This window comes from Notamacropus eugenii, chromosome 3 (genome assembly GCF_028372415.1).
Source record: "Notamacropus eugenii isolate mMacEug1 chromosome 3, mMacEug1.pri_v2, whole genome shotgun sequence".
Taxonomy (NCBI): Eukaryota; Metazoa; Chordata; class Mammalia; order Diprotodontia; family Macropodidae; genus Notamacropus; species Notamacropus eugenii.
Window position 1 is genome coordinate 96966865 of NC_092874.1, and position 16250 is coordinate 96983114.

The following is a 16250-nucleotide window of genomic DNA, read 5'->3' on the forward strand; positions in this document are numbered from 1 at the left end:
GAGGGAGATTCAGTCCTCCTAAGGCCTGCTCAGGTTCCCTCTGTGCCAGCACAGCTCACACTGGACTGCACTCTACTCCCAGCATGATGCAATAGACACTTTCCAGTGACCTTCCAAGCTGTCTTGGGCTGGAGATTTGCTTCACTACATCATTCCTTGGGTTCTGAGGCTCCAGAAATTGTTTAGAGTCATTTTTACAGGTATTTGGCTGGGCATGCAGGGAGGACTCTAAAAAGTCTGTGTTGTTACTCTGCCATCTTGGCTCTGACTCCCCATATTCTTTCCAAGCCAATTTACTCCTCCAACCCTTCCATCTCCACCTACTCCACATACTTTAAGATTCATGGTTATTAGTTGGAGGAGGGAGTATGCATGTCTATAATATCTTCTTGATATGCTAAGGCTGATGGATCACTTGAATTCAGAAGTCCTGACCTACAGAAGAGCTAGAGCTGGTGAGGTATCACACTCAGTTTAGCACCAGTAGAGTGAATCTCCTGAAAAGAGGAGGACCACAAGGCTGTCTGAGGAGGGGCAAAAGGGCCCAAGTCAGTTAGGAAAAAAAAGGAGCAGGTTAAAACTTAGGTTCTGTTCAGGTAAAAGGCAGTTGTACTTCCAGCCTGGGCAAGATCAAATAACACTTCTTCCCCCAAAAAAAGATTCATGGTTAAACTGAAATTTAGAAATAATCTCAGCCTCATGTCAGTGGTCAAATCTCATAGATGATTCCCCATTGAGGGCAGGAGCACAATTCCTCCCAGTCTGGAACTGTGTAAGGACGCTTTAGTCCAGGGACTACAGGGAGAATAGAACTTCATGGATGTGGATTCATTAAACTTTGAATTTCTTTTTGTTTTAGAAAGTACTAAAAAAAAATATGTCTTGCTTCACCTAGGGCAGGAAAACAAAACAATCTGAAAAGTGAAACTAACCAGTGAAACTAACCATCGCCCTTCCTCTGGGATAGTTCCTGTTTAAAAGAAGCTGAGAGATCAGAAATACATCGCTTTATGTCATATACAATTTAAGAAGAGGTCTTGTGTGCAACAGCCCAGAATATTTCAAGTCTGGAAGGGATCTTAAAGGTTGTAGATCTTTCTCCCTCTCTCCACTAGGAGGGAACTTTTTTCTCTGAAGATAAAATTAGGGTGAGTCTGGCTATTTTCTCCCTCAGGGACAAATCTAGACAAAAGATTATTGAATAATAGGAATATTGAATGTTATCTTCCAGAGGCAGTGAATTCCAAAGAGGGACCACCTGTTGTGGAAAGAAGGCCTTTCCAATTCACTAGTATTTTCAGAATGGAAAGAATCAATTATAAATTCAGGTTGTGGGGTTTTCAGTTTGTGATCAGATCTGGGATTTCATGGGTGCGCCAAGCTTCCCATAAGGAGTTCCCTGGCCACCCCAGATTAGTCTTTTCTACAACTTAACAGTCTCAGACAGTCTCTAGCAGCACTGAGCAGTTCAGTGGGCTTACCCAGGATCACAGAGGAAGAATATGTCAGGGGCAGAACTTGAGCCTGGATCTTCTTGACTCCACTGCACCATTCTGTTTCTTGGGCTATAGAGGCAGCTAGGTGTTGTGGGGAGGAGGATCTGAGTTTGAATCCTATCTCTACCGAGCAGAGCAGTGATGAGGACCAAATGAGATAACACAAAGTGCTTTGTAAGCCTTAAAGTACTACACAAATGCTAGATATTCTTTTTTCCCCAAATGATTTAATAATTTATTTTTCTCAATTATTTATAAAAAGTTTTTAACATCTGTTTTTCTTTTATTCCCTTTTCTTTCTTTATTATTTTATTTTTTCCTGATAGTACATAAAAGCAGCTTTTAGCATTTGTTTTTAATACTTTACTTTAAGTTCCAAATTCTCTCCCTTCCTCCCTCTCCACTCCCCACCCTCCCATTGAGAAGGCAAGCAATTCAATATAGGTTATACATTTGTAGTCATACAAAACATATCCACGATAGTCATAACATTTAGGTGGTGTTTTTTTTTTTTAATTTTGAGTCCTCTCTTTTTCTCTCAGGCTCAACTGAGAAGGCAAGCAATTTGATATAGGTAATATATGTTCAGTCACGTAAAACACATTTCCATGTTAGTTCTTCACAGAACTAGTTATGTTGTTAAAAAGAAAAAAAAACCCAGACTAACCCCCCCCCCAAATGAAGAAAAAATATGCTTTGATGTACATTTAGACTCCATCAGTTAATTCTCTGGAGAAGGATAACTGAATGCTAGATATTCAGATTCTTATTAGATTATGTAGGTAAAAATGTTTTGGAACAGTTTGTGGCTGATTCTCTAAGTCGCTGGAGAGGAATGATATGTTTTGGAAGACCTATTAGCAGGGGTCTGACTACTATGGGTCGAAGAGAGTAAATCAAATTGAAAACAAGAGATTTATCAGCATGCTAAAAAAAATTCTGATAGCAGTTTCACCTTTCTAGAGTACTGATTTCATTTTTCTAGGTTTTCAGTCCCTTTTAGAGTACATGTCCAATTAGCAGCATACTATAGCAACTAGGGATAAAGAAGTAGCATTTTTCACATTACAGAGTGGAGTAGAGTGGAGTAGAGAAGGCAGGAGCCTTTCAAAGGGAGGAAATGGGTTTCTGGAAAAATATTTGCCATGCATCAGGCAGGATCTATTAGCAAAATAATAAGACATTCCCTGTTCAAGGAATGGAGACCAGGGGTTCTTGATTATCAGAGATTGGGGGAGCCTGGATGGAGGAATAAGGACTTTCTCTGTGACAGCAGCAGGCTAGGCCAAAAGTACATAGACAACTTCCTCAAATCTCAATTTTCTTCCATAGGAAAATTCCAGGGAACGAACAGACACAATGACCTCGGAGACGACAATGCAGGACACGGTAATGGAGATCCTCGTTCTTGGCTGTCCCTTGTATCTGGGGACACTCTACGACTGCCGCACAAACACTGCTATTCCTGGTAATTCCTCTCCTGAAGCCAAGACCTTACTTCAGAAATCGGGAGAGGAGAATATCAGGAAGGGGTTAGAGGGGGAGAATAGTGTGTGTAAGAAGGTCAGGTTGGGAGAAAGTGCCAGGCAGTGGAGACTCTTACCTGTCCTTTCTCCCAGCCAGGGGCCAACTAGATGAATACTCTCATCCAATTAAAGAAGAGTCTATGAACTTGCAAATGCTAGTTCATCAGAGATGCACTGAAGGCATCAGAGATGGGGGTGAGAATGGACTAGGAGGACAAGTTAAGAGGGGGGCTCATTCACCCCATTAAGCAGATATCAAAAATAGAAGCAATCTCTGCAAGAACTAGCAAAAAGGGACCATGATCATCCAAAGGGTCTTCAGTGACTGAAGGAAGTCAGACATGTTCTGCGTTATGCGGAGGTAGAGTATTTGCCCTGACAGAAACAGGACATTTATACATGAGAACAAATCCAGTTATAATGAACATTCAGGACAGCCTTGAAGGGGAATGGAAGCCTTATTCACATAACTAGAAAGATGGTTGTGGAAAGAGGAAAGGACAAAATTTTCCTTTAGTGAGAGTGAGGACTGGGAATGATTTGTGTGTAAACAGACTTCTGCTGCTCTAGCAGGCTGTGGGGGAAGCATCCAAGGCAAGAAGCTGGACTTGGGAGAGCAATGCTCAGAGGCATATTTAGGGATAGGGATAAGCCCCTTGGTGTCACTGATAGAGGGAACTATCAGTGTGTCGACTTCCATTGCCAATGCAATGACATTGGCAACTCCTGCTTAGAGAATTGCTTGAGGCACTGAAATGGGCAAAGACTTGCCCATATGGTCCCACAGCCTGGATGTGTCAGAGGAGGAAGTTCAACCTCAGGAGTCCTGAGTCAAAGGACTGCTCCTGATGCACTACCCCATGCCATCTCTCTGTAGCACAGCTGTTACTTTTCATGCTCTAGAGCAAATTCTGACTACTTGGAGACCTACTTTACACACAACTGCTTCTTAGAACCCCCAACAGGTGGGGACCTCATTCAGGTTCACCTCCTGCTCTCTATTTAGGACAGACAGTAGGATTGACTACTCTTGGAGTCAGAAGACCAGGGCTCCAGTTTCACAATTACTAGCTGTGTTTACAAAATGTTAACCAACATCTCTCTGACTCTCAGTTTATTTGTCTGCAAAATGGGCTAATGATATTGGCACAACTTACCTCATAAAAGTGTTGAGATGAAAATGCTTTGTAAATGCTGTGAAATCTATATCAGCATAGGTCTTTTTTAAGAATACAGTTCCCAGGCTGAGAGGAGGAGAGGCTTTCCAACCTGTGGAAAGAACAGAAGAGGGAGACATGTACTAGGGCTGTGGGGTGGGAAGAATGAGAATCCACATTCAGGGGTTCAGAGTCTGGAGAGGCCTTTTGAGGGTTCTACATATCCATCATAGAAGGCTCAGGGGAGCAAGGGAATTGCAGAATCGTAGAGAAGATGTTTCCAGATGAGGAATGGTATTTTCTCCACTCCTGGCATCTGGGCCTCTTGCCCCGCCAACTCTCCTTCCGCAAGCTGCCTCCCAGGCCCAGTTGTCCCTGCTGGAAAGGAAACCCTAAAATGACAGGATGTGGTCCCTCTGCAATCTGTCATTTACACCCTAATGTCTCTGTCCCATTCTAGGCATCACTTTGTGGGACAGGGAAAGCCTCCAGGAAAATGTGGTCACGAGGAGCCGTACAAGACTGACTTTGACATCATCACCTCTGACTCTGTGGATGAGAAAGTCAATGCCATGAATATCCCTGCAGAGCTGAAAGCAAGTGTCCTGGGGGGATTAGATGAAATAGGAGGCTCTGCCAAGTATTTAAATGACATCAAGACATCCCAACAGCAAGCTCGGGTCACTCTCAAGTACAGTATGACTACACAGTATTCCCACCTCACAATGAACCACCTGGGATATCAGAATATGGCTTACCTTGATGTGTTTGATAATGGAATAGCCACCCACGTGGTCACTGCAGTGCTCTATGGGGCCCAAGCTTTCTTTGTGTTTGATCAGAAAGTTTCCACCAATGAAAATATTGAAGATATAGAAGGAACATTAAAGGCTGAAGTAAAAAAGATTCCTCAAGTGTCAGGAAAAGTAGGGGGAAAGATGAAAAGAGAAGATAGGCAGAAAAAATCAACCAAAGAATTCAGGTGCAAGTTTTATGGGGATTTTGTCCTTGAGACCAATCCAGTGACTTATAAGGAGGCAGTAAAAGTCTATGCCTCTCTTCCTAAGCTGCTTCGGGGCTGTGGGGTACCCTTCCTAGTCTGGCTGTACCCTCTGGAGAAGCTGAGACCCCCTGCTGCCAGACTGGTTCGACAGATCAGCCTTAGTTTTGTGTGGGATGCCCAGAACACTCTGGAGGAGTCATCTGAGTGTGACAAGAGGTGTGATGACATGTTGGAGGAAGAAGGGCTCTCAGTCTTTTCTCCAATCAAGGAAAAGATCAGGCAATTCCAAGAGTTAAATAAGCAGCACAGACAGCTGTTACAGAAGGAAATAGCCAAGGTCTTACCTGAAATCTGGGCAGGCAAAGCAGAGGAAGAAGAGCTAATCAGAATTTTAACCAGGGAAAGCCAATCCCCATTCAGCACTAAGAGATGCTCAGAGTTCCTGGATCAGAAGCTCCATGAGATGAAGGTGGTAAATTCCTACCTCAGCCTTCTGAAGGGGGTGCCAATCATAGTTGACCAGAATGAGTTGGACAATGTGGTACTAGGCTCTCCCCACAGATTTGTCCTGTTGTTTGCATTCACCTCTTTGCAGGAGGAACCCTACTTAGCAGATTGGAAACAGTGGCTACAGAATCCAGCATCATTCAGTTCTGACTCTAAGCAGAAGACAAATTCCTCATGGCAAGAGGACAGAGAGACAAGAAGAAAAGCAAGACAATTGGCAGAATCCTTTTCAACATTTGCGAAGGTCAATCATTTCGCTGAGAAGAGTCAATTCATTGTGGCATCTGTCCCAGACCAGGAGAACAAGGAGGTCTCCATTTACCTCTATGAAAAGGGACTGCTGCTCAGCACCAACTTTGAGCTACCAGTCAAACCTCCCCCTCCCCAGACTGGTGAGGTCACACATGATTGTGTAATGCTCACACTGGCCTCAACATCTGGGAGGGAGCAGAGGATCAATGGCTATCAAGTAGAATATGAAGTTGTAGGGAAAGAGGACTGGAACACCATCCCTGTGTCTGGAAAGCCAGAGGTCTTCAAAGTGAGTGGCCTTGATGCTGGCACAGAGTGTGTGTTCTGATTTGCTTAGGTATGTGAGCTAGGGCTCAGTGAAAGGAGTGATGTGAACCTTGCTGTGAGGACACTTACCCTGATATGCCCTCCCAGAAAGCTAGAAGCTTTTATGATAGGCCCACACTCTGTGACCCCACACTGGCAGGGTTCAAGTGTTGTTAAAGCAGGAGTCAAGATCAAAGAGTATAGAATACGGTACAGAAAGGAGACTAAGTGTGAAGAAGGGGAAGGAGAATGGCATGAATACAGCACAGGAAATAATGAAACTTACCGTGACACTGATGGACTGACACCTCAGATGGTATACAGGTTCCAAGTTTTTGCCGTGTATGATGGTGGCAGGATGAGTAAGAGCAGTGACAAGAGTGGCCCAGTGAGGGCACTCACTACCAGAAAGGAAGCTACAATCGCTGCTAAGGGAATTTTAGCAACTAGGATTCATCAGGATGTTTCTCATTACTAGGATGTTTGAACAGGGATTGATAAGGGGACTCTCCTTGATTTCACAATCCACTCAATAAAATTGCAGAGGGTCAGATTCTGAGAGACTTATTTGCTGTTTGTAAGAGTTCATTTAGTGTGACAGAGGGCTGATCAAGGCACCTCTGATCAATCAAACTCCATTCCTCCCCCTCCTAGAAGGATGTCAGGTAGATAAGATATTTACTAATTCAAATGATTAAATTAAGTGCTTGAAATTCTTGCCATAGAAAATCATACTGATATTCCAGGTGTATAAAAAGTGACCTTTGGCATATGTTTATTTTTTTTAATGACACTTTAAATTGCTTGACTTGAGAATTTCAAGATGCTCTTTAGTATAATACAGTTTTTAAGAAATTCTAGAGTTGGAAGGATTCACCTCTTCTGCCTCCTAGCTGCCTCATATGTCCTCTCTATGAAGTCTCCAAAAAATGATTATACAAGCCCCTAGTCTAGGTAAATACTGCCAGCAATTGGAACTCACTCTCTCATGAGCCAGTTTTTTCATCCCATTTTGGTGAACTCTGATCATTAAAGTTCTTTGATGGCGCTAAAATCGACCTTCTTATAACTTACATCTATTGAGTTTAGTTGTGCCCTCTGGAGCCAAGCAGAACAGATTTTTAGTCATTTTTCCACACAGCAGTCCTTGAAATATCAAAGAGAGCTGTCATATTCTTCCTGTTCATGTCTTCCTTAAATAATACTTTACCCCAACATATAAAAAAATCAATTTTAATGTTCATTTTTTTAAAGTTTTGACTTTCAAATTCTCTCTCCCTTCCCTTCCCTCTCGTTGCGACAGTGAGCAATTGATAGATGTCATACATGTTCAATCATGTAGGACATATTTCTATATTAATTTTTTCTGCTAAAGAAAAGAGAGACCAAAAAAAAGTAAAAATGAAGAAAGTGAAAAATAGAATGCTTTGATCTGCATTCAGAGTCAATCAATTCTTTTTCTGGAAGTAGATACGGCATTTTTTATTTTGAATCCTATGTGTTGCTGAGAAATATTTTTTTAAAAAAACATTTCCATAATAGTCATGTTGTGAAAGAAAGCAGATGAAAAGACACTCTAGAAAAATAAAGTTTAAAAAAAGTGTGCTTCAATCTGTATTCAGAAATGATCAGTTCTTACTCTGGGGATGGATAGCATTTTTCAGTATAAGTCCTTCAGAGTTGTCTTAGATCATTTTATTGCTGAGAATAGCTAAGTCATTCGTCTCAGGCCTTTTGACCTCAGAATGTTATTTTTAGTTAGCCCTTGTTTTCTGCAATAAAATGAAAAGAAGTATTTAGACTTCATGTGTCATAAGTAAGGCTAAAAATTTTCCTGTTTTATGCAGAATCCAGTAGGGACTTATGTCCCCTTCAGGGGTTCAGTGGTCACTCACTGGGTTGGTAAACTGCCCTCTCTGAAACCTTTTCCTTCCCAAGTTACATCTGCCTTGAAATTTCCAGGAGAAATCTACTTATTTAATTTTTAATATTCATTTTAAATTTTGAGTTCCAAATTTCTCTCCCTCCAGTTCCTGTCCCACCCATGGAGAAGCAAGGTGATACTCTTGGTGCTACAATAAACATCTCTTTCTGCTCTTTGTATTCATCAGCTCTCTCTTCAGAGCTGGATAATATGTTTCATTATAGTTCCTCTGAGGACTTGTTTGATAATTGATGTCCTTTTGAACAGATTTCTTTTATCTTTCTAACTGCTTTTCTTTACAAGGTTGTTTTCATTATAGAAATGGTACCGTTTCTGCTCACTTCAATCTTCATGCATCAGTTTTGTGCATTCATAGAAATCATCCTTTCTCATTTCTTAGGCATAGTGAAGATTCAGTTACAAGCATAATACTGTCATTAGCTCAGTCATTCCCCAAATGATGTAATCCTCTTTAAATGCTAGCTCATTTCTTATTTCCCCCCTTTTAATGATCTCTTCAGAATTTAGAAGTCTGTTTTGTTTACTGTAATTTCCTTCCAATATTATCCTTCTTAAGATGCCATCCTCTCACCATGTTTCCCTGTTGAGTTTAATATATTTTCTCTTTACATTCGTGTGTTCCTTTTTTAATCTTCTTTTCCTCCTCTTCAAATCCATTGAAAAGAATCAGTTCCCTTCTAGGGTCTCTTGTTTTCTTATTTAACTCTCTCAGTACCCCTTGAGAGCATTAAGGTTTTGAGGAGACATTTGTTCTCATCCCCATGTCTCTCACACACACACACATTACAATAGTAGTATTCCAACACCAGGTAGCCACTTGTTCAAAGAAAGTCATCTTTTCAAGTTTCTCATGATTCCTGTTTTCGCACTGCAAAGTTTTTAGACAGCTCCAGTCTTTTCACCAGAAATGCTTGAAAGTTCTGTATTACATTAAAAATCCATGTCTGCCCAGTGTGATTATACTCAACTGTGCAGGGCAAATTCTTCTTGATTCTAAGACTCTGTCTTTTCCCTTTCAGAATATTGCATTCCAAGATCTCCTTTCCTTTTTGCTAGCAGTTGTGATGTCTGATGTGAAGAAAACCTCATCAGGAGTAGACAGCTTTTAGTTCTGGAAATCTGAGTGATACATATATTTGTTAGATATAATTTACATTTACAGGAATGATTCTGGCAAGCAGGGTCTCCCGGGGACTGGGTTCAGGTCTGTCCTGTTGGTTCTCAGTCTCATGTTGTTCCTGGTTAGCCCTTGTTTTCTGCAATAAAATATTCAGGAGTATTTTGAGTTCATGTGTTATATGTAAGGCTAAAAACTCTCCTGTATTATGCAGAATCCAGCAGGGACTTATGTCCCCTTCAGGGGCTCAGTGGTCACTCACTGAGTTGCCAAATTGCCCTCTCTGAAACTGTTTCCTCCTCAAGTTATATCTGCCTTGAAATTCCCAGGAGTCTGGAAGATATTGTCTCCACAAGAAAATGCTTCCTATATCCTCATGATTTAACCAAAGTTTTAAGCTTTAGGGATAGGGAAGTGCAAAGAGAAAGAGAGAGACAGGCAGAGAGGGTCAGAACAGAGAGAATTGGAAGGGTGTATTCAGACAGAACTTTGATCACCTGGGCCCCTCCCTGGCTTTCTTGTTCTCAGTAGAGATCCATGATTCTTATTGCAATGGATGTTATGAAAGTTCAATAAATCTGGACACAAACCATTTTGCTGACACCTTTTGGATTTTCAAGTTCAGAGAGGGGGAGGTTGAGGTCCCTCACTAGTACAGTTTTGCTATCTATTTCTTCCTGTAACTCCCCTAACTTCTCCTCTAAGAATTTGGATCCTGTACCACTTGGTGCATATATCTTTAGTAATGAAATTCCTTTGTTGTCTATGGTGCCATTTTCCAGGATATGGTTTCCTTCCTTATCTCTTTTGATGAAACCTATTTCTGCTTTTACTTTGTCTAAGATTAGGATTGCTAGCCCTGTTTTCTTTATGTCAGCTGAAGCACAATAAATTCTGCTCCAACCTTTTCCTTTTGTGTATCTCCCCTTTTCATATGTGTTTCTTGTAAACAATATATTTTTGGATTATGGTATTTACTCCATTCTGCAGTCCACCTCCATTTATGAGAGAGTTCATCCCATTCACATTCACAGTTATGATTACTATTTGTGTATTTCCCTCCATCCCCTTTCCCGTTGTTTATGCTTTTAGTTCTCCCTTGTCCCTTCCCCTCCCCAACAGTTTTAATTTTTGACCACTGCCTCCCTCAGTCTTCCCTCCCTTTTTTCAGCTCCTCTCCCTTTTAATCCTCTTTTCCCTTTCTACTTCTTCATTCCCTTTTAACCTCTTCTCCCTTTTCTTTCCCTCTTCAACTCCTATTGCCTATGGAGCTAGTTGTATCTCTATACTTAAGTGAGTTTGTTTTACCTTCCTTGAATCCAATCAGATGAGAGTACCTCTCAAAAACTGCTCATCTCCCTCCCCCTTTTCCCTCTTGTCTAATATATTTTTCTGCCTCTTCCTGTGATGGAATTTATTTTTTTGTGCCTCCTCCTTTTCACATCCCCTATTGCAACCCCTTCATACCCTTAAATCACATTTGCTATCATCGCATCACTTTATTTATATCCACTTCCTCTATCTATGTATATCCCTTTTACATTTCATAATAAATATTTAATTCTCAAAGTTAACAAGTGTCATCTTCCCTTATGGGGATGTAAACAGTTTTTCTATTTTGTGTAACAAGTTTTTTTTTCCCCTCTGTTTACTTTTTTATGCCTCTTTTGAGACATACATTTGAAGATCAAATTTTCTATTGAGTTTTGACCTTTTCATCAGGAAGGTCTGGAAATCCATCATTTTACTGAATGCCCATCTCCTTGCCTGAAATATTATGCTCAACTTTGCTGGGTAATTAATCCTTGCTTGTAGTCCCTGCTCCTTTACCTTACAGAATATTCTATTCCAATTTCTTCAGTCTTTTAATATAGAAGCTGCAAGGTCCTGTGTGGTTCCTATTGTAGCTCCTCAATATTTGAATTGTTTCTTTCTGACCATCTGTAGTATTTTCTCCTTCACTTGTTAATTCTGGAATTTGATAACAATATTCCTTGGTGTTTTTACTTTGGCGTCCCTTTCAGGAGGTGAATAGTGGAGTCTTTCGATGACTATTTTGCCCTCTGAGTCTAGGACTTTTGGGCAATTTTCCTTGATGATTTCTTGGATGATGTTGTCCAGGCTCTTTTTTTCATTATGAGTTTCTGGTAGACCAATAATCCTTAGGTTTTCTTTCCTGAATTTATTTTACAGGTCAGTTGTTTTTTCAGTCAGATATTTTACATTTTACTCTATCTTTTTATTTTATAGATTTTATTTGACTGATTCTTGATGTCTCATATATTCATTAGCTTCTACTTTCCAGATTCTATTTTTTATCAAATTATTTTATTCAGTTAACTTTTGTATCTTTTTTTCCATCTGTCTGATTTTTCCTTTCTCAGGAGTTATTTTCACAAATTAGGTTTTATAGTTCCCTTTCCATTTGTCCAATTTTCTTTTTTGAGGAGGTGTTCTCTTCAGTGAATTCTTTCTCATAATTTTAAAATCATTGGCCTGTTTTTCTTCTATTTCCCTGGTTTGGGTTTTTAAATTCTTCCAAAGCTCTTCCAAGAAGGGTCTTTGGGCTTCCTACCAGTTCATATTCCCTCCCGAAGTTTCAGATGGGAGTACAGTCTCAGTGCTTACCTCTTTGGCATTTGTTTTGGTCCTTGTCCCAATAGAAAGATTCTATAATCTTTTCTTTTCTGCTTTGCTTTGTACTCATGATAACAACCCTTTTCTTGGGTTTAAGGCAGATCTCTGTGTCTCTGGCATAGGAAGCTCTGTCCCACAGTTCTTGTGTGTAAAACATGAAGGTTTGTGTGTTGTGGCTTCTGGTTCTTTCAGCTAGCAATTACATGCTGCAGCTTACCTGGTGGTAATTTGGCTGGTGTTTGAAAGCAGAGATTGGTTAGGTGTTTTTGTGTTTCCCTGAAGTTACCCTGGAGCTAGCTCTTTAAGTGTGGGGGAGGGGTGGTCTGAATGCAGGAAGGTCTTCTACTTAGTTAGAGCATAGGAAACCTCAACTTTCTGTGCTAGTGTCTTCCCAATTCCACTGGGGTGCTGAGGCAAGCCTGGGGTCCTGGAGTTGGTGGTTGCTGGCTTCAACCCCTGGGGTTCAGGATCTTCTCCTGTTTGGTTGAAGTGGGGCTGTCTGAAACATCTGTGATCCTGCACTGGTTGCCTTTGGCCACAGCAAGAGGAACCCTCCTTTGTGATCTTTCTAGTCTCTCACTCTGAGAGTCTGTTTACCCCTTCCACTTCACTCACTGTTCTAGGGATTTTCCCTGGGAGATAATCTCTGGGCTGGTCAAAGTGAAGAAGAGGAGGGAGATTGCAGTTAGCAATCATTCCCCCATCTTACACTGACCTGCTTTAAAGAATTTTGAGTAGGGGAGCAGCAAGATGTTGAAGTGAAAGCAAATAGTCACCTAAGCTCTTAGACAAACTCCTTTTCAGGTACCTCTAAAAGGAGAATCTGAGCAGGTTTTAGAGGGACAGAATCCAATAGGAGACAGAGTGTGCCAGATTCACTGCCCAGGGCAGCCCAGGAAGACTGAGGGGAAGTATTTGTTGTGCAGGACTGGAGGAGTACACAGCACACAGTGCACAGGCTATACCAGCATGTCCCTGAAGTGATAGGGTCAAGCTGGAAGCCCTGGGTGCTCTGAGGGAACAGTTGTACTGTAGAATCTCAGACATATCAGCCCAAAATGGGAACCCAGTGGAACCAAGTGAGTGAGAGCCACAGAGCCCCAGGTATCTGCAGTGGCTGCTCCTGAGACTATCAGCCCACAGATTCAATGTCTGTAAGTCACCTACTTGAACTTCCAGGACCCAAAATGGCAGAGTGATTGGTAAGTGTTCTCTCTCACTGTTATGGCTGACCTTGAAAGAACCATAAAATATTTCTCCAGCAAAATCTTGGAACAGTGGGTTGAGCAGAAGGGGCAAACAGTCTCTTAGCATGTGAGGCTAGGGAAATTTCTAAGGAGGGTCCCTCTTGATGTGGCCAAAGGGGACCAGCGGAGGACCAGAGTTGTCCCAGACAGCCCCACATCAGCAAACCAGGAGGAGAGCCTGAGTCCTAGGGAGGTGGAGCCCCAAAACCACCAATGCCAGGATCCCAGGTGTGCCTCAGCACCCCAGGAGAATAGGGAAGACAGTAGGGGAGTTGGGATCACCAACTGCTGAGCTTGCCTATGCTCTAGCTCAGCAGAGGAGACCTACTGTGGCCAGACCACCCCTTTCCCACACTTCACAAGCTAGATCCAGGATAAATCTAGAACACACAAAATGACTTCTCCTGGCCTCTGTTTTCTCCAGCCAACTGAGCACCAGATAAACTGCAGCACTTTAACTTCTAGCTGAAAGAACCAGAGGCCACAACACACAAAGTCTCAAGTGTAGGCACAAGAACTGTGGGACAGAGCCACTCATGCCCTAGAAGCAGAGATCTACCTTAAGAGCCATGAAAAAGGTGATTGTCATCATCTGGAGTAAGAAGCAAAGCAGGAAAGAAAAGTTCAAGAATTCTGAATAAAAAAAATCTGCACTCCAATTTTGAAATTATGCAGGATTTCATGTGTAGCTGCCAGTAGAGACTGTTAATACAGATGTTGCGACAGCTCAGGTTTCCTGCAGAAAATCCTATTTCAGTCCTTATTTGTGGGCTCGAACCTACATCTCAGTGGAGGCTTGAATTGTGCAGGGGCATAAAGCTTTGAAAATCAAGTGATTGGGGAATTGTAGAACCGAGGGCCTGCCGCTGGGGGCACAGACTTCTTGGGCAATGCACTCCTGAGCACCAGCAACCTGAACATGAGGAGACGACCCTGTTTGCCCTTCTTTTGCACCTCTGCTGCCTGCTTGGCCCCTCTGTGCATGCTGAGAATGCCTGAGACCCCAGTGAAAATGGCCACCTCCTAGGATAGTTCATCAGTGCTATCCACTAGGAAGCCATGTGTGGCCCAGGCTTGGGCACCAGAAAGCTGGCAAGTAAGTACACACTGAGTGCAGTTGCTGTGTTGAGAGCAAAAATGCCCCATGCTTTTGGACTGTTTGTTATGTGGGTGGTAGCTGCTGTTGAGAAAACGCAGCAACTCTAGAATGGGCTGTTGTTAATAGTGCAAGCTGCTATTTAGTGGGACCTCCTGCCAGTCCATCTCCAAATCATTCTGCAGCCCAGCCTTCCCCTGCAGGCTTTGCCATCCCAGCTGTCACCAGAGCTGTCACATTACATGCACAAAACACTGCTATGATTCCTGCCTCTTCTATAAGAAAGTCTACTTTCAATGGAGCTGTGAACTTCATTGGGGGAATCATTCTCTTGCTGAGTAGTATGGTTTCTTTCTCTTTAAGTCTTGCAAGTCCAAAGAATGAAACTTCCATACTCTTTAAGGAACAAGAATATATAACATGGACTAGCAGTTTATCTGTGTAATTTATTGAAATCAAAATATTACCTTTTGAGATGTCCTACATAAAAGATAGTGTTTCAAAATCTTTAAATCTCCAAAAGATGCAATAAAGGGTATTTTGGAACACCTTCCTTGAAAAAGAAGCAGTTCAATCACTTATATTCAACAGGAATACCAAAAATGTTCTGCGTGAATCCTTATGGCTAGCTGTCTTTTATTTTAAGTGGCAGCTCTTATGGGATTTTCTCCTTCTTACCATGACATGCCTTATACATATGTGTGTATCTATCTATCTGTCTATCTCTCTCTCTTAATCTATCTATCTATATCTATTGATCTGTATTTGGTGGACTCACTGTCCTGAGCTGCCAATTTCATAAGTGCCAGCAATTAAAATTTAGTCATTTAAAAGTCTAAAAGCTGTCTTATTTCCATTTTTCACTCAGGATGTGAGCTCGTAGGTTGAATTGGGAGATGAATGTGCCAAATGATCAGTTGGTGGATTGTTGACTATTGATTCAAAAGTGGAGTTAATTTATGGGAAAACATGACTTACTATATATATATCCTTGCAGCGGAATGTAGTGGTTGACAAAACTGTATTTTTTTCTACCTTAGACATAGCATGCAATACCAGAAGTTACATTCCATTTTGAATGCAAAGGCTACAAACAAAAAATATGCAGCAGGTTTTTGTCCATTTTTTAAAAGCACCTCATTTTTGGGAAAACACAAAACAGCACCTTGAATTAAGGACAACAGAAAAATAAGGTGGACTGCAACTGTAAATGTTTATGTGATTTGTCATTTTTCATTAAGAAAAGATAACATGGGCTTAAATTCTGATCAGCAGTAACATGCACTCAAATTTATGAGAAACTCAGCAACATACTATTATTTAATTTCAAAGTCTCATCTTCATTTTGAAATTAAAAAATTTTCTGGGAAGTTGAAACTTCATAAGTTAAAGGCTTCAATATTTTTGTGTGTATCTACTAAAATATTTTTATGACATTTTATTTTCTAAGGAAGAAGATAATTTTGGGGAAAATATCAGACATATCTCACTTTACTGGTATTTTCTAAAAGTTCTTTGTGTGTTGCTCTTGTGCCTTTTAAGCTTCCCCAGAAACTTTTAAGTTGCTTCATAAAGCAAGGAGGAAACAAATACTAGTTTGAGAATCTTCACAAGTTCATTCCTTATTAAAAAAAGACAAGCAGGGTTTGAAGAAGAGTTATGCCCAGTGAAATTTCAGAAAATGAGTTATTTCTTGTTAGAGCAGATTCTATAAGTCTGAGGATTTGGTAGTTCCCAAAACATTACCTAAAAGGGCACACATATGCTTTGGAATACATCTTTCTTTAAGTACTAATTTTTCCAAAGCACATTAGTGTTTTTATTGAAGTGTCTCTTGGAGCTCCTTTTCTCCATTGATACTCAATTGGATTTAGCCTAAGAGGCTTAAAATAGGTTTTTATTATTTTTTCCCCTTGTTCATGTTTATACTTGTCATTTGATCCTTGGTGGCTTGTTTCCAG

At 41.0% G+C, this 16250-nt stretch overlaps 1 protein-coding gene across 1 annotated transcript; it reads left to right on the top strand.

The window, feature by feature from the left end:
• Positions 1-849: 849 nt before the first annotated feature.
• On the top strand, positions 850-11582 carry LOC140533051 (stonustoxin subunit alpha-like). The gene is given in 4 exon segments (XM_072652337.1): positions 850-1148; positions 2829-2964; positions 4640-4681; positions 4684-11582. Coding segments are annotated over 3 exon segments (2193 nt in total). The 5' UTR covers positions 850-1148; positions 2829-2855; the 3' UTR covers positions 6726-11582.
• The last annotated feature ends 4668 nt before the right edge of the window (positions 11583-16250 follow it).